The sequence below is a fragment of the Echinops telfairi genome, unplaced genomic scaffold (genome assembly GCF_000313985.2).
Source record: "Echinops telfairi isolate 266 unplaced genomic scaffold, ASM31398v2 ScPeMD7_3533;HRSCAF=4204_1, whole genome shotgun sequence".
Taxonomy (NCBI): Eukaryota; Metazoa; Chordata; class Mammalia; order Afrosoricida; family Tenrecidae; genus Echinops; species Echinops telfairi.
Genome location: NW_022107432.1, coordinates 16560227 through 16579331, shown reverse-complemented (window position 1 = coordinate 16579331; position 19105 = coordinate 16560227). Strand labels below are relative to the sequence as shown.

General features: G+C 40.5%; 1 protein-coding gene across 1 annotated transcript in view; it reads right to left on the bottom strand.

Moving 5' to 3' along the window:
* Positions 1–1337: 1337 nt before the first annotated feature.
* LOC101663451 (cytochrome P450 2K6-like) overlaps positions 1338–19105 on the bottom strand; it is an 18659-nt gene continuing 891 nt past the window's right edge. The window contains exons 2-9 of the mRNA XM_004696566.1: positions 16640–16802; positions 13057–13206; positions 9856–10016; positions 8107–8280; positions 7376–7517; positions 6081–6265; positions 2567–2708; positions 1338–1525 (exon numbers count right to left, since the gene is read on the bottom strand). Coding sequence (XP_004696623.1) covers positions 1338–1525; positions 2567–2708; positions 6081–6265; positions 7376–7517; positions 8107–8280; positions 9856–10016; positions 13057–13206; positions 16640–16802 — 1305 coding nt within the window. The remainder of the gene's footprint in view (positions 1526–2566; positions 2709–6080; positions 6266–7375; positions 7518–8106; positions 8281–9855; positions 10017–13056; positions 13207–16639; positions 16803–19105) is intronic.

Here is a 19105-nt window from a genome sequence, read left to right as displayed (position 1 = left end):
GGGGGGGGCAGAATAAAACATCAAAGCACTGGTATGATTTAGTAGTTTCTTGTGCAATAGCTTTGTTTTATTGAAGTTCATTTATTATTTACTAAGAAATCATTTCAATACTACATGAGACTGTACTTAAAGAATCAACGTTATTGTTTCATTTTATTATTATTGTGGAACACAATGCTTTTGATACTGGTGTCAAAAATGCTCTGCACTCCAGGTACCAAATATACTAGGTAAAGGACACTGCCAATATGTAGTCATAAAGTCATAAAAATGGAGGACTAGAGGAATTTAAACTAATCAACTTTCCCGATTTCTGATCAAAGCTATTCCACTTGTTCCTTGTGTAAACAGGGAATAATCCACTAAGATCGACTTTGGATTTAGAATTAACTGATACATTGTTGAGTTCTAGGTTTGTGTTAAGTGCAACCCAGAAAATGCTTTTCTTGAAACAATAAATTAAGGTCAATAATTCCCATTTCTTTTATCAATTATGTTTTCATTTGGTTCAACCAAGAAGTCTTTTAGATAAATACTTAGATTTATTCTCCATTTTAGAATAAGTCAAATGGAGAATAAACACATTTATTCTCCATATGTAATATGCTCACTTGCATAAATGTACATATTTATTCTCAATTTGGCTTATTCTAAAAATCTCCACAAAAATATTTGATGGGAGATCATATGTTGAGCAGAAGCATGATATTAATGATTGGGAGGTATAGTTGATTTCATAAAGGGCAAAGATGCTGGTGTTTCAAGGCACCTGGTAATAACATCTCTATCCTGATGATGCAGTCTATTGCACAAGCCTTCCCTGGGCCCTCGGAGCAGTGAACACAGAGATGTGGGGACAGTGGGTTTCAGGGTTCCACCATGTGAGGCGCAGGCACCTGCACTTTTGGCCTCAGCAGACTTCCTGTTCACACACCCACTAATCTGTTACCACGCCCCTTCTTTTTGTTATTGTACACAGAATGAGATCAATGTTTACATAGTATGATTCTCACTTAACAGTGGAATTTTCTTCCGTGATGATGACTGGTTGGTTCCTGAACTTTGCATGTCCCTTGGAGAGTTTTCTCTGAAAGACAATGGTTTGAAACAGGAACTGCAGCTCTGGGGGCTGGCTGCCCTGTTTGTGCGACAGTGGCTATCACACTCAAGGCACTGTAAGCGAAGCACATGCTCTTGGAGGGTGAGGCTCATGCAGGCTTAAAGAATGCAGAAGTGGTTGGCACAATGTCTGGCTAGCGAAATGCAGGGGGAAAGAAGGCTCTACTGACGACCCTAAGCTAACAAGGAGAACTGGAGCTACAGAACCTAGGCAGAGCTTAAGCGTGGGGCAGAGCACATAGCTGGTGAGGCATCGGGCGAGTGGTGAAACCAATGTCAGGGGTTAGGTCCAGGTCCAGATGGGAGACTCCTGGGGGTGGCTGAAAGGTGAACTTCTGCAGGAGACTGGTAAAGAAGAGGAACAGTTCCATCCTGGCTAGTGACTCACCAGCACACATCCGCCGACCTGCAGAGATGGGCATGGCGGGTTTTAGAACGTATCAGCCCAAGACAGGAACAATCTAGACAACAATGAGAATTGTAGGCTTCTGCTACTTTGGTGTATGTGCGCCAGTCATTTTATCTCTGTTGAGACTCCTGGACTCAGTCTGCCAGTTTGAGAAGACCCCCTACATGCATGCGTGTCACATGGAAAGCTGGACACAGAACTCCACTCCTGTATCCCGCACTATTCTTATAATTGATTGTCCAGGGCACCGTTGTGAGCCTTAAGATTTCATTGGCTGATTTTTCACAAATAGATCACTAGGTCTTTCTTCCTCATCGATCTTAGTTTGAAAGTGCTGCTGAAACCTATTCAGCATCGTAGTGGGACACAGAGCTACTGAACAAATGTGTGGGGCCATAAGTTTTGTGAGCTAGAATAGAGCTGGGTCTCCTTTATGGAATGTGAGACTTTTATTACTGAACCACTAGTGTCTCAATAGCCACTCCTCTCATTTTAAAATTCGATACCAATAGAAATTTACCCATGTATACCCTCTCCCCCAAATCCTAAGGAAACCACTGGGATTTACAAATTTTAAAAAAGAGTTTTTCTGTTTGGGGTGAAGTTGGCTGCCCACAATCTCCTTACTTAACTTTCTCTTCAAACTCCCAAGGCCTTACTTTAGCCTTAGCTCCAAGAGCTCTCCAAAGATGCCTTCAGAAAGTGGGATTCCAGGGATTCCTGCCATATCCCCCAATCAAAGCTCATTGTCACCCAATGAGGTGACCCGAGAGGACAGAGTAGAGCAGCCCCACTGGGTTTTCAAGGCCAGAAATCTTTTCCGAAGCAGGTGGGTTTGAACTGTTGGCTTTTTAGTTAGCAGTCCAGTGTGATACCAGCACTTCTGTCGCCATGCTAAAGACAGGGAAGAACCCCTTTCACACTTTTATATTTTCCAAGTTCAGTGCCACATGCAAAAGGGCAAAGCCACAGTGATGAGGCAAGGCCACACCTCTCCCCATTTGTCAAACCTCCCCTGTCTTGGGTAAACTACCTTACCAATTGAGAAGGGGATGAAAGCGTCTTTCTTGACAAATTTCCCATTCGAATTGAGGAAATGCTCAGGGTGGAAGGCCTCGGGTTTCTCCCACTGTGTCTGATCCCGAAGTACTGAAGTCAGTAAGGTGATGACCTCAGTGCCCTAGGAAGAAAACTGCCGTTAGTGACAGAGAGGAGTCAGTGCCTTCCTGGCCTGTGGTTCTTTAAAGACATGTTGTGGTCTCAGTTGGCAGCTTTTCAGTCGTGTGCTCTGTCAGGAAATAGAGAAAGTGAAGGTGGAGAAGAGGCCCAGCTTGGAATTCAGCGTTCACTGACTTGAACAACGTTTTATTCGGTACCAAATGAAAAAAAAGCATGCCTGGGTGGCACAAAGGGTTAACACACTCAGCTATGAAGCCCAAGGCTGAAGATTTGAGTGCATCCAACGGTGCCTCAAAATGAATTAATAAATATAGAAACAAACAAATCAATAAAAGACCTGACAATCTACTTCTAAAAAATAAACCAACAAGACACTGTTTTACTCTGACACACCTGGGCTTACCATGATTTGGAGTTAACCTGATGGCAACTGGTTTCACCAGTACTTAAGGTTCAAAGATTATTTCAGGGCGATAGTTTCAAAGATTCATCCACAAGCGAAAAACACCCTCTGAAGTCTTCTCAAAACCAAATGATAGTTCAGACGAATCAGTGAAGAGTGTGTTCCTGGAGTATTGCGGTCTTTGAAGATCTGTGTGGGGTCAAATTGGCAGCAGCAGCTCCAAAGCTTTGATGGGAAACTTAACGGAACGCTGAGTTTTTTGTAATGGCAGAGGAACCCTTCAGAAAAGCAGGGTGAGCATTTCCTCTCAACTCCCAGAAGGCAAACCACGTCACTGAATTCTGGGCGCAGACTCTGTTGGATTTGTGTATGTTCTGTTGTGTATTCTCAACAACAATGCATTGATTACTTAAAGAACCAAACAAAAACATGAGCATCGGCCTCAGAGCTTGGCAGATATCCTTACGTAGGCCTGTGGTTTCTGTTCGACAATAGCGTGCTGTTTGATTTTGGGTGAAATTCTCTAGATTTGTATGGTGGGAGTTAAATAGTGATCATTTGGTAACTCTGAGCACAGGATCAAGGACACCTATGAAAGACCCTGTGGAGTTCCTGGCAGGTTTTGGTGCTCAGTGAATGTTGCTCTTCTGCATTTATGAACTGTCATAGTGGACAAGTTCAGATAACTAAACGCATTGTCCTTGAGTTGATCCGACTCTTAGAGACCCAGACTGGCCTGTCCTCGGGTGTCTAACGTTATCATCCTCGCAGAAAAGACGCTTTTCTTTCTCCCTCGGAGTGACTAGTGGGTTCCAGTCGCTGACTTTTGGTTAGCTGTTGAACACAGTCACAACGCCACCAGGACACCTTTAGGTGACACCAACCTGCACAAATTCTCAAAATCAAGTTACTCTGCTTCCAACGCTTGTCACATGCCCTGAAATGAATTAAATTCATCAAAGGAAAGTCATTTTAATTGGAAGCATGCCTGAAAGGAGCCCTGATAGTGTAGTGGGCTATACGATGGGTGCTACCTGCAAGGCCATCAGTTCGAAGTTACCGGCTGCTCCAAGGGAGACCGATAAGGTTTTCAGTTCCCGTCAAAAGTTGCAGTCTCAGAAGCCCACCTGGCAGTTTTCCTCTGACCTGTAGAATCACCACCAGTCAGCATTGACTGGATGGCAGTGAGTGTATAAGGAAAGGTGTTCTGAACAGTAAAACAAAAACAAAAATCAAGCAAAATAATTTTACTCTTCATCTTGGTTAGTCAATGCCAGCTGCCTCTTTTAAAAGGCTTTTTAAGACTGATTAACTGTTGTATGCATCTGTAAAAGCCAGTGATTGTTTGAAAGCGTACTGCTTTTACTTTCTTTGCGTGGCAATTATGTGTACTAGATAGACATTGTACACTGACGTTCTCATCAGCATCCAGCTGTGTTGGGTTATTTTTGTTTCACAAGAAAGAAGACTTTCTGGTTCAACGAGACTGAGTGACCTTTGTCCAGCGAGGTAGTTGCATCTCTTTGAATGCAAACTCTAGCACAATGCTTTGCTGAGCTCACTGCCGGAATGAAAACCCTACGCAATCACAATGTCCTTGTACTTCTTTGGTGAGGTTGCTATTGACTTTTGTTTTTGATATTAATTTGTTTGCTTGCTTTTCGTCTCAGCTGCTAATCTAATGAACATAATCCAAGAGTGCTTAACATGTGCTCCGAGCGTGTGCTTCAAAATGAATTCAGTCATCCTGTTTGTTCACAGGGAATCCTCAGTGGAACCCTGGGACGATGCCGAGGGGAACCCAGAACAAGTTGCTCTAGGTGCTGGGGAAGGAATCAGTGTTACAACAGAATGAAAGGTGGCCCGGTCCTGCACCAACCTCGCCATTGTTGTTATGTTTGAGCCCATTGTTGCGGCCAGTGTTAATCCTTCTTGTTGAGGGTCTTCGTCCATATTTCTCCCCCTCTACTTTATCAAGCATGATGTCTGTTTCCAGGGACTCATCTCCTCTGACAAGGGGTCCACCATTCTTGCCTCTAAGGGACATTCTGGCCATTCTTCTCCCAAGGCAGACTCGTTTGTTCTGTTAGAAGTCCATGGTACTTTCCATATTACTTGTCAGTACCATAATTCAAATGCATTGATTCTTCTTTGGTCTTCGTTAGTCAATGTTCAACTTTCACACACCTATAAGGCCATTGAAAATATCATGACTTAAATCAGGTGCATCCTCGTTCTGAAAGTGCTATCCTTGCTTTGCAACACTCTACAGAGGTCCGTGGGGCAGGTTTACCCACTGACCTAGTTGTGAGGAGTCGGTGGTTTGTCAGATTGAGTTGGAATCCATGTTCCTGGATCTTCAGCCACAAAGACTTCAAGTCCTCACTTTCAGCAAGCAAGATTATGTCCTCTGTCTATTGCAAATTGGTAATACACTATGGGTATAGTTGACCTTCTGCCAATTCCTACCTTCAGTTTGGTTTAGGAAATATAAATGCACACTTCCTCATTTTACCAGGGGAAGTCAGAGGGCTGCATCTAAATGCCTTTAATATCCAGAACTCAGGAGGGAGCTCGGTGTGAGGACGAAAGTGAGGCAGGCAGAGCAGCCCACAGAGGCGGTGGTGAAAGTACAGGAATCCAAAGCATGGAACACCCTGGCTGGAATCCTGACCCCCTTACCTGCTGCATTTTCAATCCTGGCAAATGGCTTGAACTCTTTGAAGCTATTTCCTCAATTATATTATAAAAGAAGAAGAAAATCTGATAAAGTTCCACAGCACAATTGCCATCACACAACTAACCTCGCTGTTTATTGGAAAGCTGGGAAGGGGAGAGGGAAGAAAGTGGGAAGGAAAGAGGGGTGGGCCAGGGTTGCCATGGGCTGTTCATTTTAGTGCTTCTTTGATTTTGAGAGTTGACATTCACTCCCTCTCCCTAACCCCTCCCACCGCAGTCTTATAGCCTTACCTTTGGAATAAAGTAATTTCTAAAGGTGATATTGGTGGTGGTTGCATGGGGTAAACTCGTGGGCAGGATGTTAGCAAATCTCTGTACTTCATGAATGACAGCATCCGTGTACGGCATTTGAGTTCGATGTGCAATCTGAGGCTGGGCGGATCCAACAACTTTGGCGATCTCATCACGGACTTTTTCTGGATAAAATGGAATGTAAGTGTTTACGGTGTGGGATAAGAGACTTTGTTGAACAGTCTTCTCCATTTTCAAAAAATGTGAAAGTAAAACCCAATGCTCCCTAACTCCTTGGCTTCCCTTTTCTCTGCACTACTTCCACCCCCAATGCTTCCCTTCCTACATCTCCTTCAGACCATCTCAGGAGGGTTGCTTAGAGAACAACATTGACTAACTTACGAAATCTAAAGATACAAACTATCCTCAAGAGTACAAATTGCAGATACCCTGTGCTCTGCAGGAGAAAGATTAGATTTATCTGTTTCCAGAAAGATGTATAGCCTCAGGAACCCTATCGGGCTGCTATGAATCGGGATCTATTTGATGGCAGTGGGCTTGAGTTTTTCTGGTTTGTTAGTTATGTAAGGGCCCCGGTGATGATGTTCGGTAGATATTGGATTACTTCCGTCAAGATCAGTGGTTCAAACTGATGAGCCACTACTGGAGAGGAGGCGTTCTGCTCTCCTAAAGATATACAGCCTCAGAAACTACAGGGACTGTTCTATGCCATCCTATCAGGCCTCTATAGATGAGAACTGACAATGGGAGTCAGTGATGAGTCAGAATCAACTCAGTGGCCATGGTGTGGGTTTGTGTTTGTTGAAGTTAATGTGAAAGACGAGACTCCATTCCTAGAATGACTTGGTCTTGGACATCCCACAGATTCTTCCCTATCCCACGGATTCACTATGAGCCAAAAAGCTACTGCACAGCAGTGGGTTTGGCTTTTGAGTGTAGTTATAGGACATACCTGGTGGCCCAAAGAGTTTACCCCTGACTTCTAGCCTAAAGCTTGGTGGCTTCAGCTCACCCAAGTGTACCTCGGAAGAAAGGTTGGGCAGTTGGCTCAGTCAAGTTTACAGTCCAGCAAACCTCATGGAGCAGTTCTACTCTGAAACCCCCCGGGTTGACTTAGTTGGAATGAACTCTATGGTAATGGGCTTGGCTTGTGTTTTTTTGGGTTTTTTTGGGCTTGTGTTTTTAGTGTGGTTATAGAATTGTGCTTTTCTCTGTCCAAGAGATTTACAATTTCTCTCCCACTGAGACAATGCTGTCAGTCTTAGGATACTTACTCTGAATTTCGGGGTACCGCATCATAAGTAGAATTCCCCAGCGCAGTGTGGTGGATGTGGTCTCCGTACCTGCTACAAACAAATTACTGACGAGTGCCACCAGATTCTCATCACTGAAATGCTCGGTGGATTTATCTTTCTCCTGAAAGAGGAAAGTGAACCATCATTGATGGAATAAATTCATGTCAAAGAACATTAGAAGTAACTTGAATTTAAAAAATTGAAATATTACATTGTGCATAGAATCCATTTTTTAGCATTATAAGAAGGTTATGGAGAATTTGAAAATGAAAATACATCCTGTGTTCTAATAATGGTGAATAATTGTAATACTGAGAATGACTATTTGCCACTTGAAAAAGATTTGATAATAATTTTTAAGTGAGTGATTTGATTGTCTCAATTCGGATACGTAAATGGTATTAAAAACATCTTTCCTAGGTTTGCCAAGGGTTTTAGGATGATCTAAAAGAACACTAATACATATCTTGAACTCTTTATATATCATGTTTTTCCAGAGGATGATAATAAAAGTGATGGAATGCAATTGATGTAAAACATAGAAATAACTCAACATTTTCAAAGTATACAGATTAAATCTCATTAATTGAATCCAGTTATCTTTCTTCTTTGAAAGGATCATTTTGTTCTGTTTTTTTCCTTGCAGTATTATTAAGTATATTAAGTAATAAGCACTAGTTTAAGGAAACTCCTAAAGAAAACAACCTTACCTCCTGTTGTTTGAGCAAAAAGACATCAATGAGACTTCTTGGATCATTTTTGTCAAGTTTATGTTGGTGATCTAGGAAAGTCATCCTTATAAAAGAAAACAATTCATCTCTGTTCCAGAGTACTGTCTTATAACTTTGTAGAAAGAACCCCAAAACTGGAAACATATTGAAAAGCTAAAAAATAAGTACATAAAAATAACAACAAAGTAAATTAAATATGCATACATACTGTGTATGATTAGGATGACGCCATTATCTCTGAAAAAATAAAACAAAAACCAAACTCACTGCCATCAATCAATTCCAACTCAATGACCCTAGAAGAGAGGATAGAACTGTTACTGTGGGTTTCCAAGACTCTCTGTGGGAAGAGAAAGCCTTGGCGTTCTCCTGCAGAGAGACTGGTTTTGAACTGTTGACTTTGAGGTTAGCAGCCCCATGTGTAGCCACTTTACAACCAGAGCTCCAGTTACTTCTGAAAGCATTATGGAAATTTCACATGGACTTGAACTACTTCAACTGACAATGATTGAGTGAATTATGCAATGAAGTTCTGTCATTTATCAGAGCAAAGTAACTTGAAGTAAATAATTTTATGGCTTACAATAAGTTCGATGTACTTAGAGCACCTTTGTATATTTAGCTTGTGACAGTAGAGTTACTTAGAGACAAGGCGGGCATAAGAATTCTAGTACTATTTCCTATAACTTCAAGTGTTTTGGAAAACCCCAGGTGATTCCTGGAAAGCAATTAGACTATTTAAAATTTTTTTATAAAAATAAGATTATCATTACATGTTTCACTTAGGATCAACATTTTAAATTCTTAACTGGACTTACTAGCTCTCAGCCTCATAGGGCGGTGTCACTTATGCTAATATTCACTCACTCCTCAAAGTCAAGAAATGCCTTACTGTTTGTTAAATTGTATGCATTTATTTGTATTTTCATTTATTATGGAGTCTGTATGTTTTTTCAGATCCTCAAAGGAATCTGACCTCTAAAGTGTTCATGACCCTCAAAATGACTTACTAAATGCCAAAGGTCGCTCCTAAAATTAGTCTTTGTATTTGAATATTACAGTATTCGCAAGCACCTACAGTTATCATTGTCCTGCATTTATATTAATCCATGTAGAATAACAGCCTAAATCACTCCAAAGTGGTATGGTTCTTTGCAAGTAGTGCTGATCAAAATCAGAACTACTTGGCAAGGTTTTTATTTCCTATACCTTAGAAGATAATGAATTCATCACTCAGATTTATAATAAAAATATTTGAATGAAAGCACTAATGTAATGTGCATGGGGAAGAATCAATATTGAGATTTTTTTTTTTTGGTTTTTTATATTTTGCACTCTTCCTTTTTAAAATTTACTTTCCTGAGTGATTTTTTAAAACTGAATTTCACTTATTCGTTCAATTGCTTATTGCAAATTCCATGCCTTCCTGGTGGTGTAGATAAAAGATGGGTGGTCATGAGAATTTCTAGCTATATAACAAATTCTTTATCAGTGTGACTCACAATACCAAAATATTTAAGAAATATTTCATACAGTATTTTGTGGTGGAGAATTTTTCAGATGTGATAAATAAGCACGTCAACATCTCTTTCCGCCTGTATGCTGTTTCAGAGGTTGTATAGTTTTGAAACGACTACTTTAAAAAAACTAAATAATTACTCATGGCCTTTTGAACTATTTCCCTTGACCCTCAGAGGAGCTAAAACGAGATAGGAAAGATACAGTTACCGTAATTCCAGGACCGCCGATGAGTTTCACATTTTCACCAATCAAGGTCAAGAGTCTCAAGAATTGGGTGTCTTGGTAGTCAAAACGTTTCCCAAGCAGCACAGACACGATGACATTAGCGACAGAAGCATTCAGTACTGTTTTGATCTCAAAAGGCTTTCCTAGAACATAGTTTATTAATCAAGTTAGAAATATTTACATAGAATTAAGTCTGCTCTATACTGATTGCCACAGACGGTAAAATAAAGGGTTTCATAGAAGAAAGTGATTACTGATGACTGTGCATTTCAAGGGTAGTGCAGTAGTTAGATGGTCTTATGTCAACTTGAAGAGATACAAAAGTGTCAGGGTGGAACCCATCCTGTCAATCAGGTCACAGCCTGATGATGCCTCTTTGGGGGTGTGGCTTTCAGATAACTGGAGCAAACTGGGAAAACCTCCCCCCCCCTCCCCCTTTGACTTCCTGCTTCCTGGGACTCTGCCACTGACCCTGAGACCTGCTGGTGCCCTGCCATGTTTCCACCAACCTTGGATCCACAGGACTCTGCCTGTAATCACAGGCCACCTAGTGTGCTATGTGAGTCTGAAGAGGGACTTATGGGCTAGTAGTGGACTTATAGACGTGAGTTGAAAGGGGCTGGGATGCTTTCTTGATACATAATTCCTACTTTAATAAAGCTCTTTCTTAAACATAAAAGAGTGGATTTGTTTCTTGGCCTAGCACAGATAGCAATATGTAAATAAGCCTTGAATAATACCGAGGGGGGAAAAAAGCATGCAGCACCACCAACAGTCCAGTTAAAACTAACCATAACCTCATGTGTTACATACTAGAACTGCTTCATAAGATCTTGCTTTTTGTTTTGGTTGTGATCTTTATGAAAATAGATACCCAGTCATTTCTTCCTTTGTACTCCTGGATCTTTTTGCACCATTGGCCTTTTGGTAAGGGGTTGTGCACAAACCATCTGTACTACCCAGCAACCTAGCTAAAGATTGCCATAAAGACAAGAAAGGGTTGTATTGCAAAGAAAGCCAGCACTTGGCTGAGTTAAAGACATTTTAAAAATGTGTGAGGTGGAGGGGATGTTTTATTTGTGTGTTTGTATAGTATATGGAAAAATAGCTTCTCAACTGGATAAGTTGTGTTCAAGTTTGAAAGAGGGCATCTAGATGATTCAAGTGGTTCTGTTTTAATGAACATCATCAAGTTTCTTCCTTATTTCAGGTTCTTCTGCTACTAAGTCCAATATTTCTCAGCATCGTTGAACACTTATTGGTGGGTGACTATTTACTTTTAAGTAAAGAATATGCAGTTGTTAGACTCTGTCTTTATATCAGTACCCATCTTAAAGGGGAGGCTGGGAACCAAATGGATTGGAACCCAAATGCCATGTTACTGTTCTTCATTCATCTCCAGTTTGTATACCGCAGATCATTTCTCTTCATATTAATTGCTCTATTGGGCAAAATGATGTTCAAAGGAGCTCATCTTTAAAAAGGAATGAGCTTAGCCTTATAAGGAAACAAGTGGAACAAGATCAAAATAAGATTTTGAATTTATTCATGTAGCATATTATAGGTAATGTGGAAATCAGTCCAAGTGTGTGGCTCAATGTCTTACTATCTCGTGAAATAGGATGCTATTAAATTTGATCATTGTGCAAACACCTTCTTGGAAACAGGCAGTCTGCATAGAATTCACAGTTAAATCTCCATAAAGTCTGTTATATTCAAAACCTCTGGAGATCTGCTAGACAAAGCTTGAGAGTTGTAGCCACTGGAAACAGAAGACCATCCTTGCAGGATGTGCTTGGCAGAGGTTATGCTGTCATTGGGATTGGGACCAAACCAGATTGGGACTTCACACACACCAGGTGCAGGATGAATTGTGTACATGAGAGGAGAGGGCTATGGGAGCAGAGAACACTGGTGTGCAGAGGATGGTGGGTGGAGGGAATTCGCCCTCTGGGAGTGGGGCTGTGGTGGCCTTAGCAGTTGCCAGCTTCTAGGACAGCTATTTCCTGATGACCTGCAGGCATGGCTGATGGCTCCGAGAACCACAAGCCTCTCAGCTCACCCCCCAGGCTGGACATTGTAGCCAGCTACTGTGGCAGAAATAGAGGAATCCAGGAAGGTCCTGCCTAGTATTGTGAGTGAAAGTCTGCTTGACTGCTGGTGAATGAGTGAAGCCAGGAGAAGGGGAAGGAGGAAGCAGCTCATTGATTGGGGAAGAGGGTATTTAAAACCATTCAAGGAAAGCAATAAAAAAAAGGACAGATGCCTTCCCTTAAAACAACAACTAACAGAAAAGTTTTATGGGACCACAGATATACATGCTGTAGTAGTTTCATACTCTGGAGACAATTTGAGGATTCAGAATGAAGGGGTGGAGTCCAGCTTGTCAATCAGGTAGTCACTTGATGACCTCATTTGGAGGTGCTAAGGAGATAAATAGCTCGTTGGACACGTGCACATTCTCTGCGAGACCTACCTGTCATGCTAGTGTACTGAGCCAGAGGAGCCACACAGAGACCCCTGTCAGTGCTGAGATGCTTACAACACCACTGGATCCACAGGACTTCCACCCACTGTCCTGTGATCTTCCTGCATTCGCCATCATTGCATGTGTTGTGTGAGTCTGAAGAGGACTGTATAGATTGGTATCAGACATATGGGCTAATATTGGACTGATGGACTTGATCTGGACTGGGTTGGGACATTTTCTCAATATTCAATTGTTCATATATATTTATATATAAATGAGTGTAAACACATATGAGCCTCCCTGGATTTGTTTCTCAAGTCTACCCAGACTAACACACATGCAGTCAGTTTATGCCTCAATGGACATAAAACAACATATACTTGTACGTATTGTTTCAAGAAATTAAAAAATGCTATTAGCAAGGAATTATCAATTAAAGGAGATAAACTGGCATGACAGCAGTGTGCAACAATCTTATGCCATAAGGATGGATGGATATACATATCTTCCTTATATACATATATCTACTATAATTATAATCGTGAGTGTGTATACACACAGAGAGCGAGAGACAGAGAGACAGACAGAGAGGTAGAGAGGATCTGATAACCTTAAAAAGTCAAAATCAAGCAAGTATTAAATGTTGATATTCCAAAATAAAGAATTGAAAACAAACCTTTATTTGGCTTCTTTTTTTACATTAGTCCGCTTACCTTTCTGTGACTTGAAGTTCTGTATGAGATGCTGACATTCCTCTATAATTTTTTCCTCTATGACCCTCTTACCCATTCCAAAGTTCCTTAAAGTGGTCAAGCTGAATCTCCTCATATTTTTCCAGTTTTCACCATGAGAGAAAGTAATTCCTTGTAATATAAAAAATGCTTAATCTAACAATCATTTTTGAGTACACTGTGCTAAAACCAAACCCCCCGCCATTGCGTGAATTGTGACAAATATTGATGTTATGTAGGATTTTTGAGACTATAAACCATTATGGGTGCAGAGAGCTTCATTTTTCTGTCAGCTGATAGACTTGAACAGCTGACCTTGCTCGTAGCAGCCCATTATCTATCCCAATGGGCCGCCAATATAGTTAAAGAATTTCTGAACAGGTTTTCCCTTTTGTAAGGGAAAATTCAACTTCCTTACACACAAGACCCAGGTGAAAAATAAAGGAGACATGAGAAAGAAATCATTACAAATGAGTCTACTCCGGTGTCCACCCTAGTGCTGTAAGAATTCATTTCCAGAAAAGTATTGGTTGTTTCACCAGGCAAGTGCTCCATAAATATGAGGGTAAGTAAAAAGCACTGTTACAAGATCATAAAAACCTTGGTTAAACAAGAATATCAAAGTGCTCAGCTATTGTTTCTCAGCATTTCCTTCATCCATGTCCAGATACTTCTTTCAGTGGTATTTCCATATCTACACCCCTTCCCAAAAGGGTTCTGTTCTATGAGTTTGGGGAGTAAAAGACGTCTGAAAGGGTACAATCCGGGCTGTATGGTGCATGGGATAAGATTTCCAATAAAAGTCTTACAGGACAATCCCTGTTTGTGAAGGGTGAGCAAGTGCAATGGGGTGAAGGTTTAAAAGAAAATCCCTTGGCACAACTTCCAGGTCTTTTTCTCGCCAAGGAAGTTTTTCCTTTCAAAAAATTATTTCTAATAACCCCCATAATCATTTTATGTTTTTAAAGAAAGTCTATCAAGTGTTTCCTTTTAAGATTCTTAAAAACAGTTGGCATAATAATCTTCTGGGCGGACCTCTCTATCTTGAATTTACCTGACCCGGCAGACGCCCTGGGAAACCCCGTTTTGAATGCCCCTTTTCTTTAAAACCTTGCAAGTAGACTAACATAGGAGTCCTAGTGGCAGTCATTGGACTGCTAACTGTAAGGTCAGAGGTTTGGAAGAGGGACGGGGTGGACTATGCCCGTAAAGAGTCACTAAGACATGTGTATTGCAGAGAGAAGTCGTCTGCAGGGTCCATTCACACAGAGCTAAGTTTGGTTTTGAAAAAGCCTGTGCATGTATGAGTTGGTCCCCGGGTAGCAACACTTTTTGACTCACGTTCGTATGTATTCAATGAATTAATATGCGAATTTGTAAATGGCTGAAACACCAAAAACCTTAGGGTGGGATATATTGATCAGTCAAGGGGAATTTCCTTAGAAAAATAAGTGAAGGCAAAGTTGCCAAGGTCAGCCACATTGTGCATTTGTGGTGAGAATGAAGTTAATCTTTGTGTTTCTGTCCCTCCAATCACATTTCTCTTTTTCTCCACCGAGGCACAAGGCACAGGGCAGGAATATCTGAGTCTGATTTATAACCAGAAACAGGAAACTAGAAAAGACCAGGGTATTAGAAATGGGGTAGTAGCTGGCTTGTTAGTCTCTCTGTAAAGTCCACAAGGAAGGGCTTGAGCCTTGCAGAGTTGCTGCTATTACCTCAGACCAGGTTTCTGGTGAGCTAATTTCTGGTCTCCTCAAATTTCTGGTTCTTCAAAGTATGTCATCTTTATCTTTAAAAATTTTGTATTTTATCATTCCAGTATTAGTGTACAAGGACCTGTAGATGTTACTAAGTTTTTTAAAGAGCAGTGAGTCCTCATGGAATTTTGAAAAACATTGGTTCAGCATTATGAAGAGCTGGACTTAATTTACTCTTACTAAGGTGACATAACTAACACTACTAAACAGTTTTGTGCATAACCAAACCCTTGATGTTTTTTTACTTTGCAGAATTTGTCTGGAGTACGGAATGAAGTGGTTATGGAGTGCTTAAAGTGCTCCACTACGAACTGAAAGGTGTGGCTAGGACACATCAGCTTCTCTGTAGAAGGAAGCTGTGTCACTGTTTCCGTCAAGATTTACAACACAGGAAACCTCCTGGGTCATTCGACTCTGTTCTCTATGGTGCTATGAGTCAGAATCAACCTGACAGCAGTGAGTTTTGTTTTGGGTTTGAAAATGTTCAACTTATTTTTTTAAAGTACATGATTTCTCAGATGAATAATTTGTGTACAGTTTTATAAAGCCTGGTGAAATAAATATTAAAACAATCTGTGCAGAAGCATAAACTTAGTCAGTAATATCTGAGTTATCATGGAAACTAGCAGATATGCCAGAGCCAGGAGATAAGAATGTGTCCCAGTTCTAGAAGGTGGGATGGGAGTTGGAGGGATGAATACGGAAAACTACAAAACAGGGATCTTGAACAAGCTGTTGTTCCTCACTGCTGACATCAGGAGTTGTTATGGGATTGGCAAGAGAAAAAACTATCCCAAGGACAAATAAGTGGAGAAAAATTGACTGAGTAAAATTATACAGGTTTTTCCTTAGAGGCTTTAATATATGCATGTGCACTATGCGTCTAAGGAAATAAAACATCAAACTAACTACCATTAAGTTGATTCTAACTTACATTGAACCTAGAGGAAGAGAACTGCCCTTTGGCTTTCCAAGGCTATAAATCTTGATGGGAACAGAAAGCTTCATCTTTCTCCGAGGAGCACCTGTTGGGTTTGAACTGAGGACCTCATGGTTAGCAGCCTAATGTGTAATCCATTACGCCACCCGTGCGCCTCTCCATCTAAAGAAAGGCCTGCTGACAACATAAAGTATCCCTCAAACTCACTTCACTGCCACTGCTTTTTTCTCACAGAGTATCTGTCCAATTAGTCTTTTCTGAGGATGATAGGGTGGGGAGAGCTTTTTCACTAAGGTTGTTGTAGCAACATAAAACTATAGGGAGGTTAATAAAGTCAATATTAGTTTACTAAAAAATAATTAATGACTGAAATACTTCCCATTTTTTAAAAAGTTATCAGATTAGTGAAATGCCATCAACTAAGAGTATCTGGATTTCATCAAGGCCTTTAGCAAAGACTCATCTGAACCGATGCATCCATTTTGTCCAAGTGAAAACATGGCTCAGTGTCTACAGGACCCGCAGTGCATTGTTTCATGAATCTATGTCTACTGTCAGTCTGGAAGCTCTTTAAGCCAGGGCCCTCTCTCTTCTTTGTTTTTGTATTTTCTGCTATCTAACATCATACTTTCACCTAGTAAAATGCATATCGTATTTTTAGATAAAAAATTACTTTTCATGTATGATGAGAATAAAATCTGAAAAGGACATATTTTCTCCTAAGTAGCTTTGTTTCATTGAGTTAATCATCAAATTGAAAACTACCTGTGCACTACACATAGTGGGAAAAAAATAAAGCACAAATGTGATTACATGATTAAATACTTTTAATCAAGTGATATATTTTAAGTTTAGGGTTTCTTACCTCTTCCTTCAAAGAGTCTTTCAAATATAGGCACTTGAGACCGTTCCCCAAACTGATCACCATGATTAACCAGGGCATCTTTCACTGTCTCATAGCCAGAGAGCACCACTGCCTTCCTTGGACCCATCTGAATGCTGTAAATGGAGCCATATTTCTGGGAGAGCTTAAATACATTATAAGGAGAGAAGCAAACATTATATTGCAGTAAAAAGGCAATCAGATCTTGATATTTGGCAATTCAATTTATCCCAACAAACACAACAGTTGTATGACCTGGGACATAAGAATATTAGATAGATTCACTAATATTCCTGTGGTTTCTCCCCCTGGTGGGCCCATGCTTCTGGTCACCAAGACTTGCGCTGATGCTTCATTTTATTTGAGGTTTTATTGAAGATGTGCTCTGACATTTATGGAATCAATACATAACTTCTCCTTGCTACACTTTTGTTTGGTCTCAGAAAATGCTCAGTCAGCCTTTTAAGGTCAGAATACGTTCCTGATGACTATGAACATCTGACCACATTAGTCCCCCACACTCACACCATATTCTTTCTGGGGGCAATGGTGCAGAGTAAACCCAGGTTACTCTTGGGTTAATCTGTTATATTTCTTAATAATAATAAGATTTTTAAGGCATAAAATATAACAAAGTCAACATCCATTATCTATTTGTATTCTACATATCCTTCAATGCACATAATAAATAACATGCTGGCTTTACGTAGTAAGAAGTGATCATTAGCAAGGGGTTCACATTCAGACGGGCTGCCTGCACCACCTGTGGTATGAACCTGCCTGAAAGTCAAAGATAGAGTCAGAGGGTGAGTTCTGATGTGTGTTTCTTTCAGAAATTTGACCTTAGAAAACATCAGTAGACTTAAGGAAGGAATTACAAAAGGTCTTCATGATTTAGGAAGATAATGCAACTATGATTGGAATTATAGGTCAGTGAAAATTAAGATGTGAACTTGAAGTTGTGCGCACCCAGACTCTCAGGTGACAGTCACTGCATACAAGGGTGGTCATAATGGTAATATTTATAATGGTAATGATAATAATAAATGTCAAGCAAAGAAAAAATTAAAAATTAATGTAGAGGTAAATGTCTAGATAAATGGCTGACAGAGATCGGGGAAAAGAGTACATATTTTGCAGGTGGAATTAGAACAGAACAAGGACATGGAGGTGAGAGGAGAACGGATGAAGGAGTAACGAGGGCAGTCTGGAGAGACTGGGAACAAGCAGAGTGCTATGGAAACAAGGAACTGTCGGGGCCCATGGAATTAGATGAAGGACCTTAAGAGGGAGAGAGAGAGAGAGAGAGAGGACCTCATAATGGCCCACCAAGCCCCCAGGGACGCCATCCCTGCTCAGAGCAGCAATGCTCAGAAGACCATAAGGCCTTCCCCACTAGGAGACATGACATTCCCTCACTGACCCAAAGCGCTACAGGGGACAGCACTGGAGACACTGTACGGAAAGTGTGCCCAGAGTGGGGTGAAATGCAAAGGGAGTGCAACAGGGCAGCAAGGGGAGCAAAGTAACCAAACCCCGAGGAATCCTGAAAATTGACTTCTGACTCCAGAATCAGGGTCTGGCACCTCATCAGCTTTGATCAGAAAACATACGCAGACAGAAAGAAAAAGGGGGAGTGGGGAGCAAGACTATTTTGTCCTTTTGAGAAATTGACTCATCCTATGATTTTAGATGTAACAGGAATAGTATACTATTCTGATTCAAACTGTATCAGAGCATTCTAGTACTGAATCTCTAGTTACAAATAAGTCACTTAATTACTTAGCTATAAAATGGTGACACCAATATTATCCATATTTACCTCCTACCAGGGTTACTATGAGTCATGATACTCAGTGACAGCAGGTTTTGTTTAGTGATGGTTGGGAAAGAAAGCCATTGGGGCACAGTGCATTAAGTGTTGGACTACTAGCCCAAAGGAACTTGCTAGCCTTTCTGGGTGTAAGATGTAACAGTAAGAGAACAAGGCTGCTCTGACTTACAGGACAGCTATGAATCTGGATCTAAAACGGTGGTGGCGGTGGTGGCGGTGGTGTGTGTGTTTGTGATAGCAGATAAAAGATGCTATTCAACCTCTTTTAAGTTTTGGATTTTTCTTTTTAAAATAAGGAAAGTAACACACAGCTCCTTTTAAAATACGAATTTCAATACAAATGTGATATACTATTATTATTTGCTGCTCACGAAGGTAAACATTTTTCTCTATACTGGGGATTTTTTAACAGAGATGCTATGAGATAAAGTGGATTTCAACTTCAACAATTTATCCCATAGAACTTAAATACAGAAATGTATAGCCAAACCCCATAAATTTCCTCCTCTGGAAATCTAAGTCTATCTATCTATCTATCTATCTATCTATCTATCTATCTATCTATCTATCTATCTATCTATCTATCTATCTATCTATCATCTATCTATCTATCA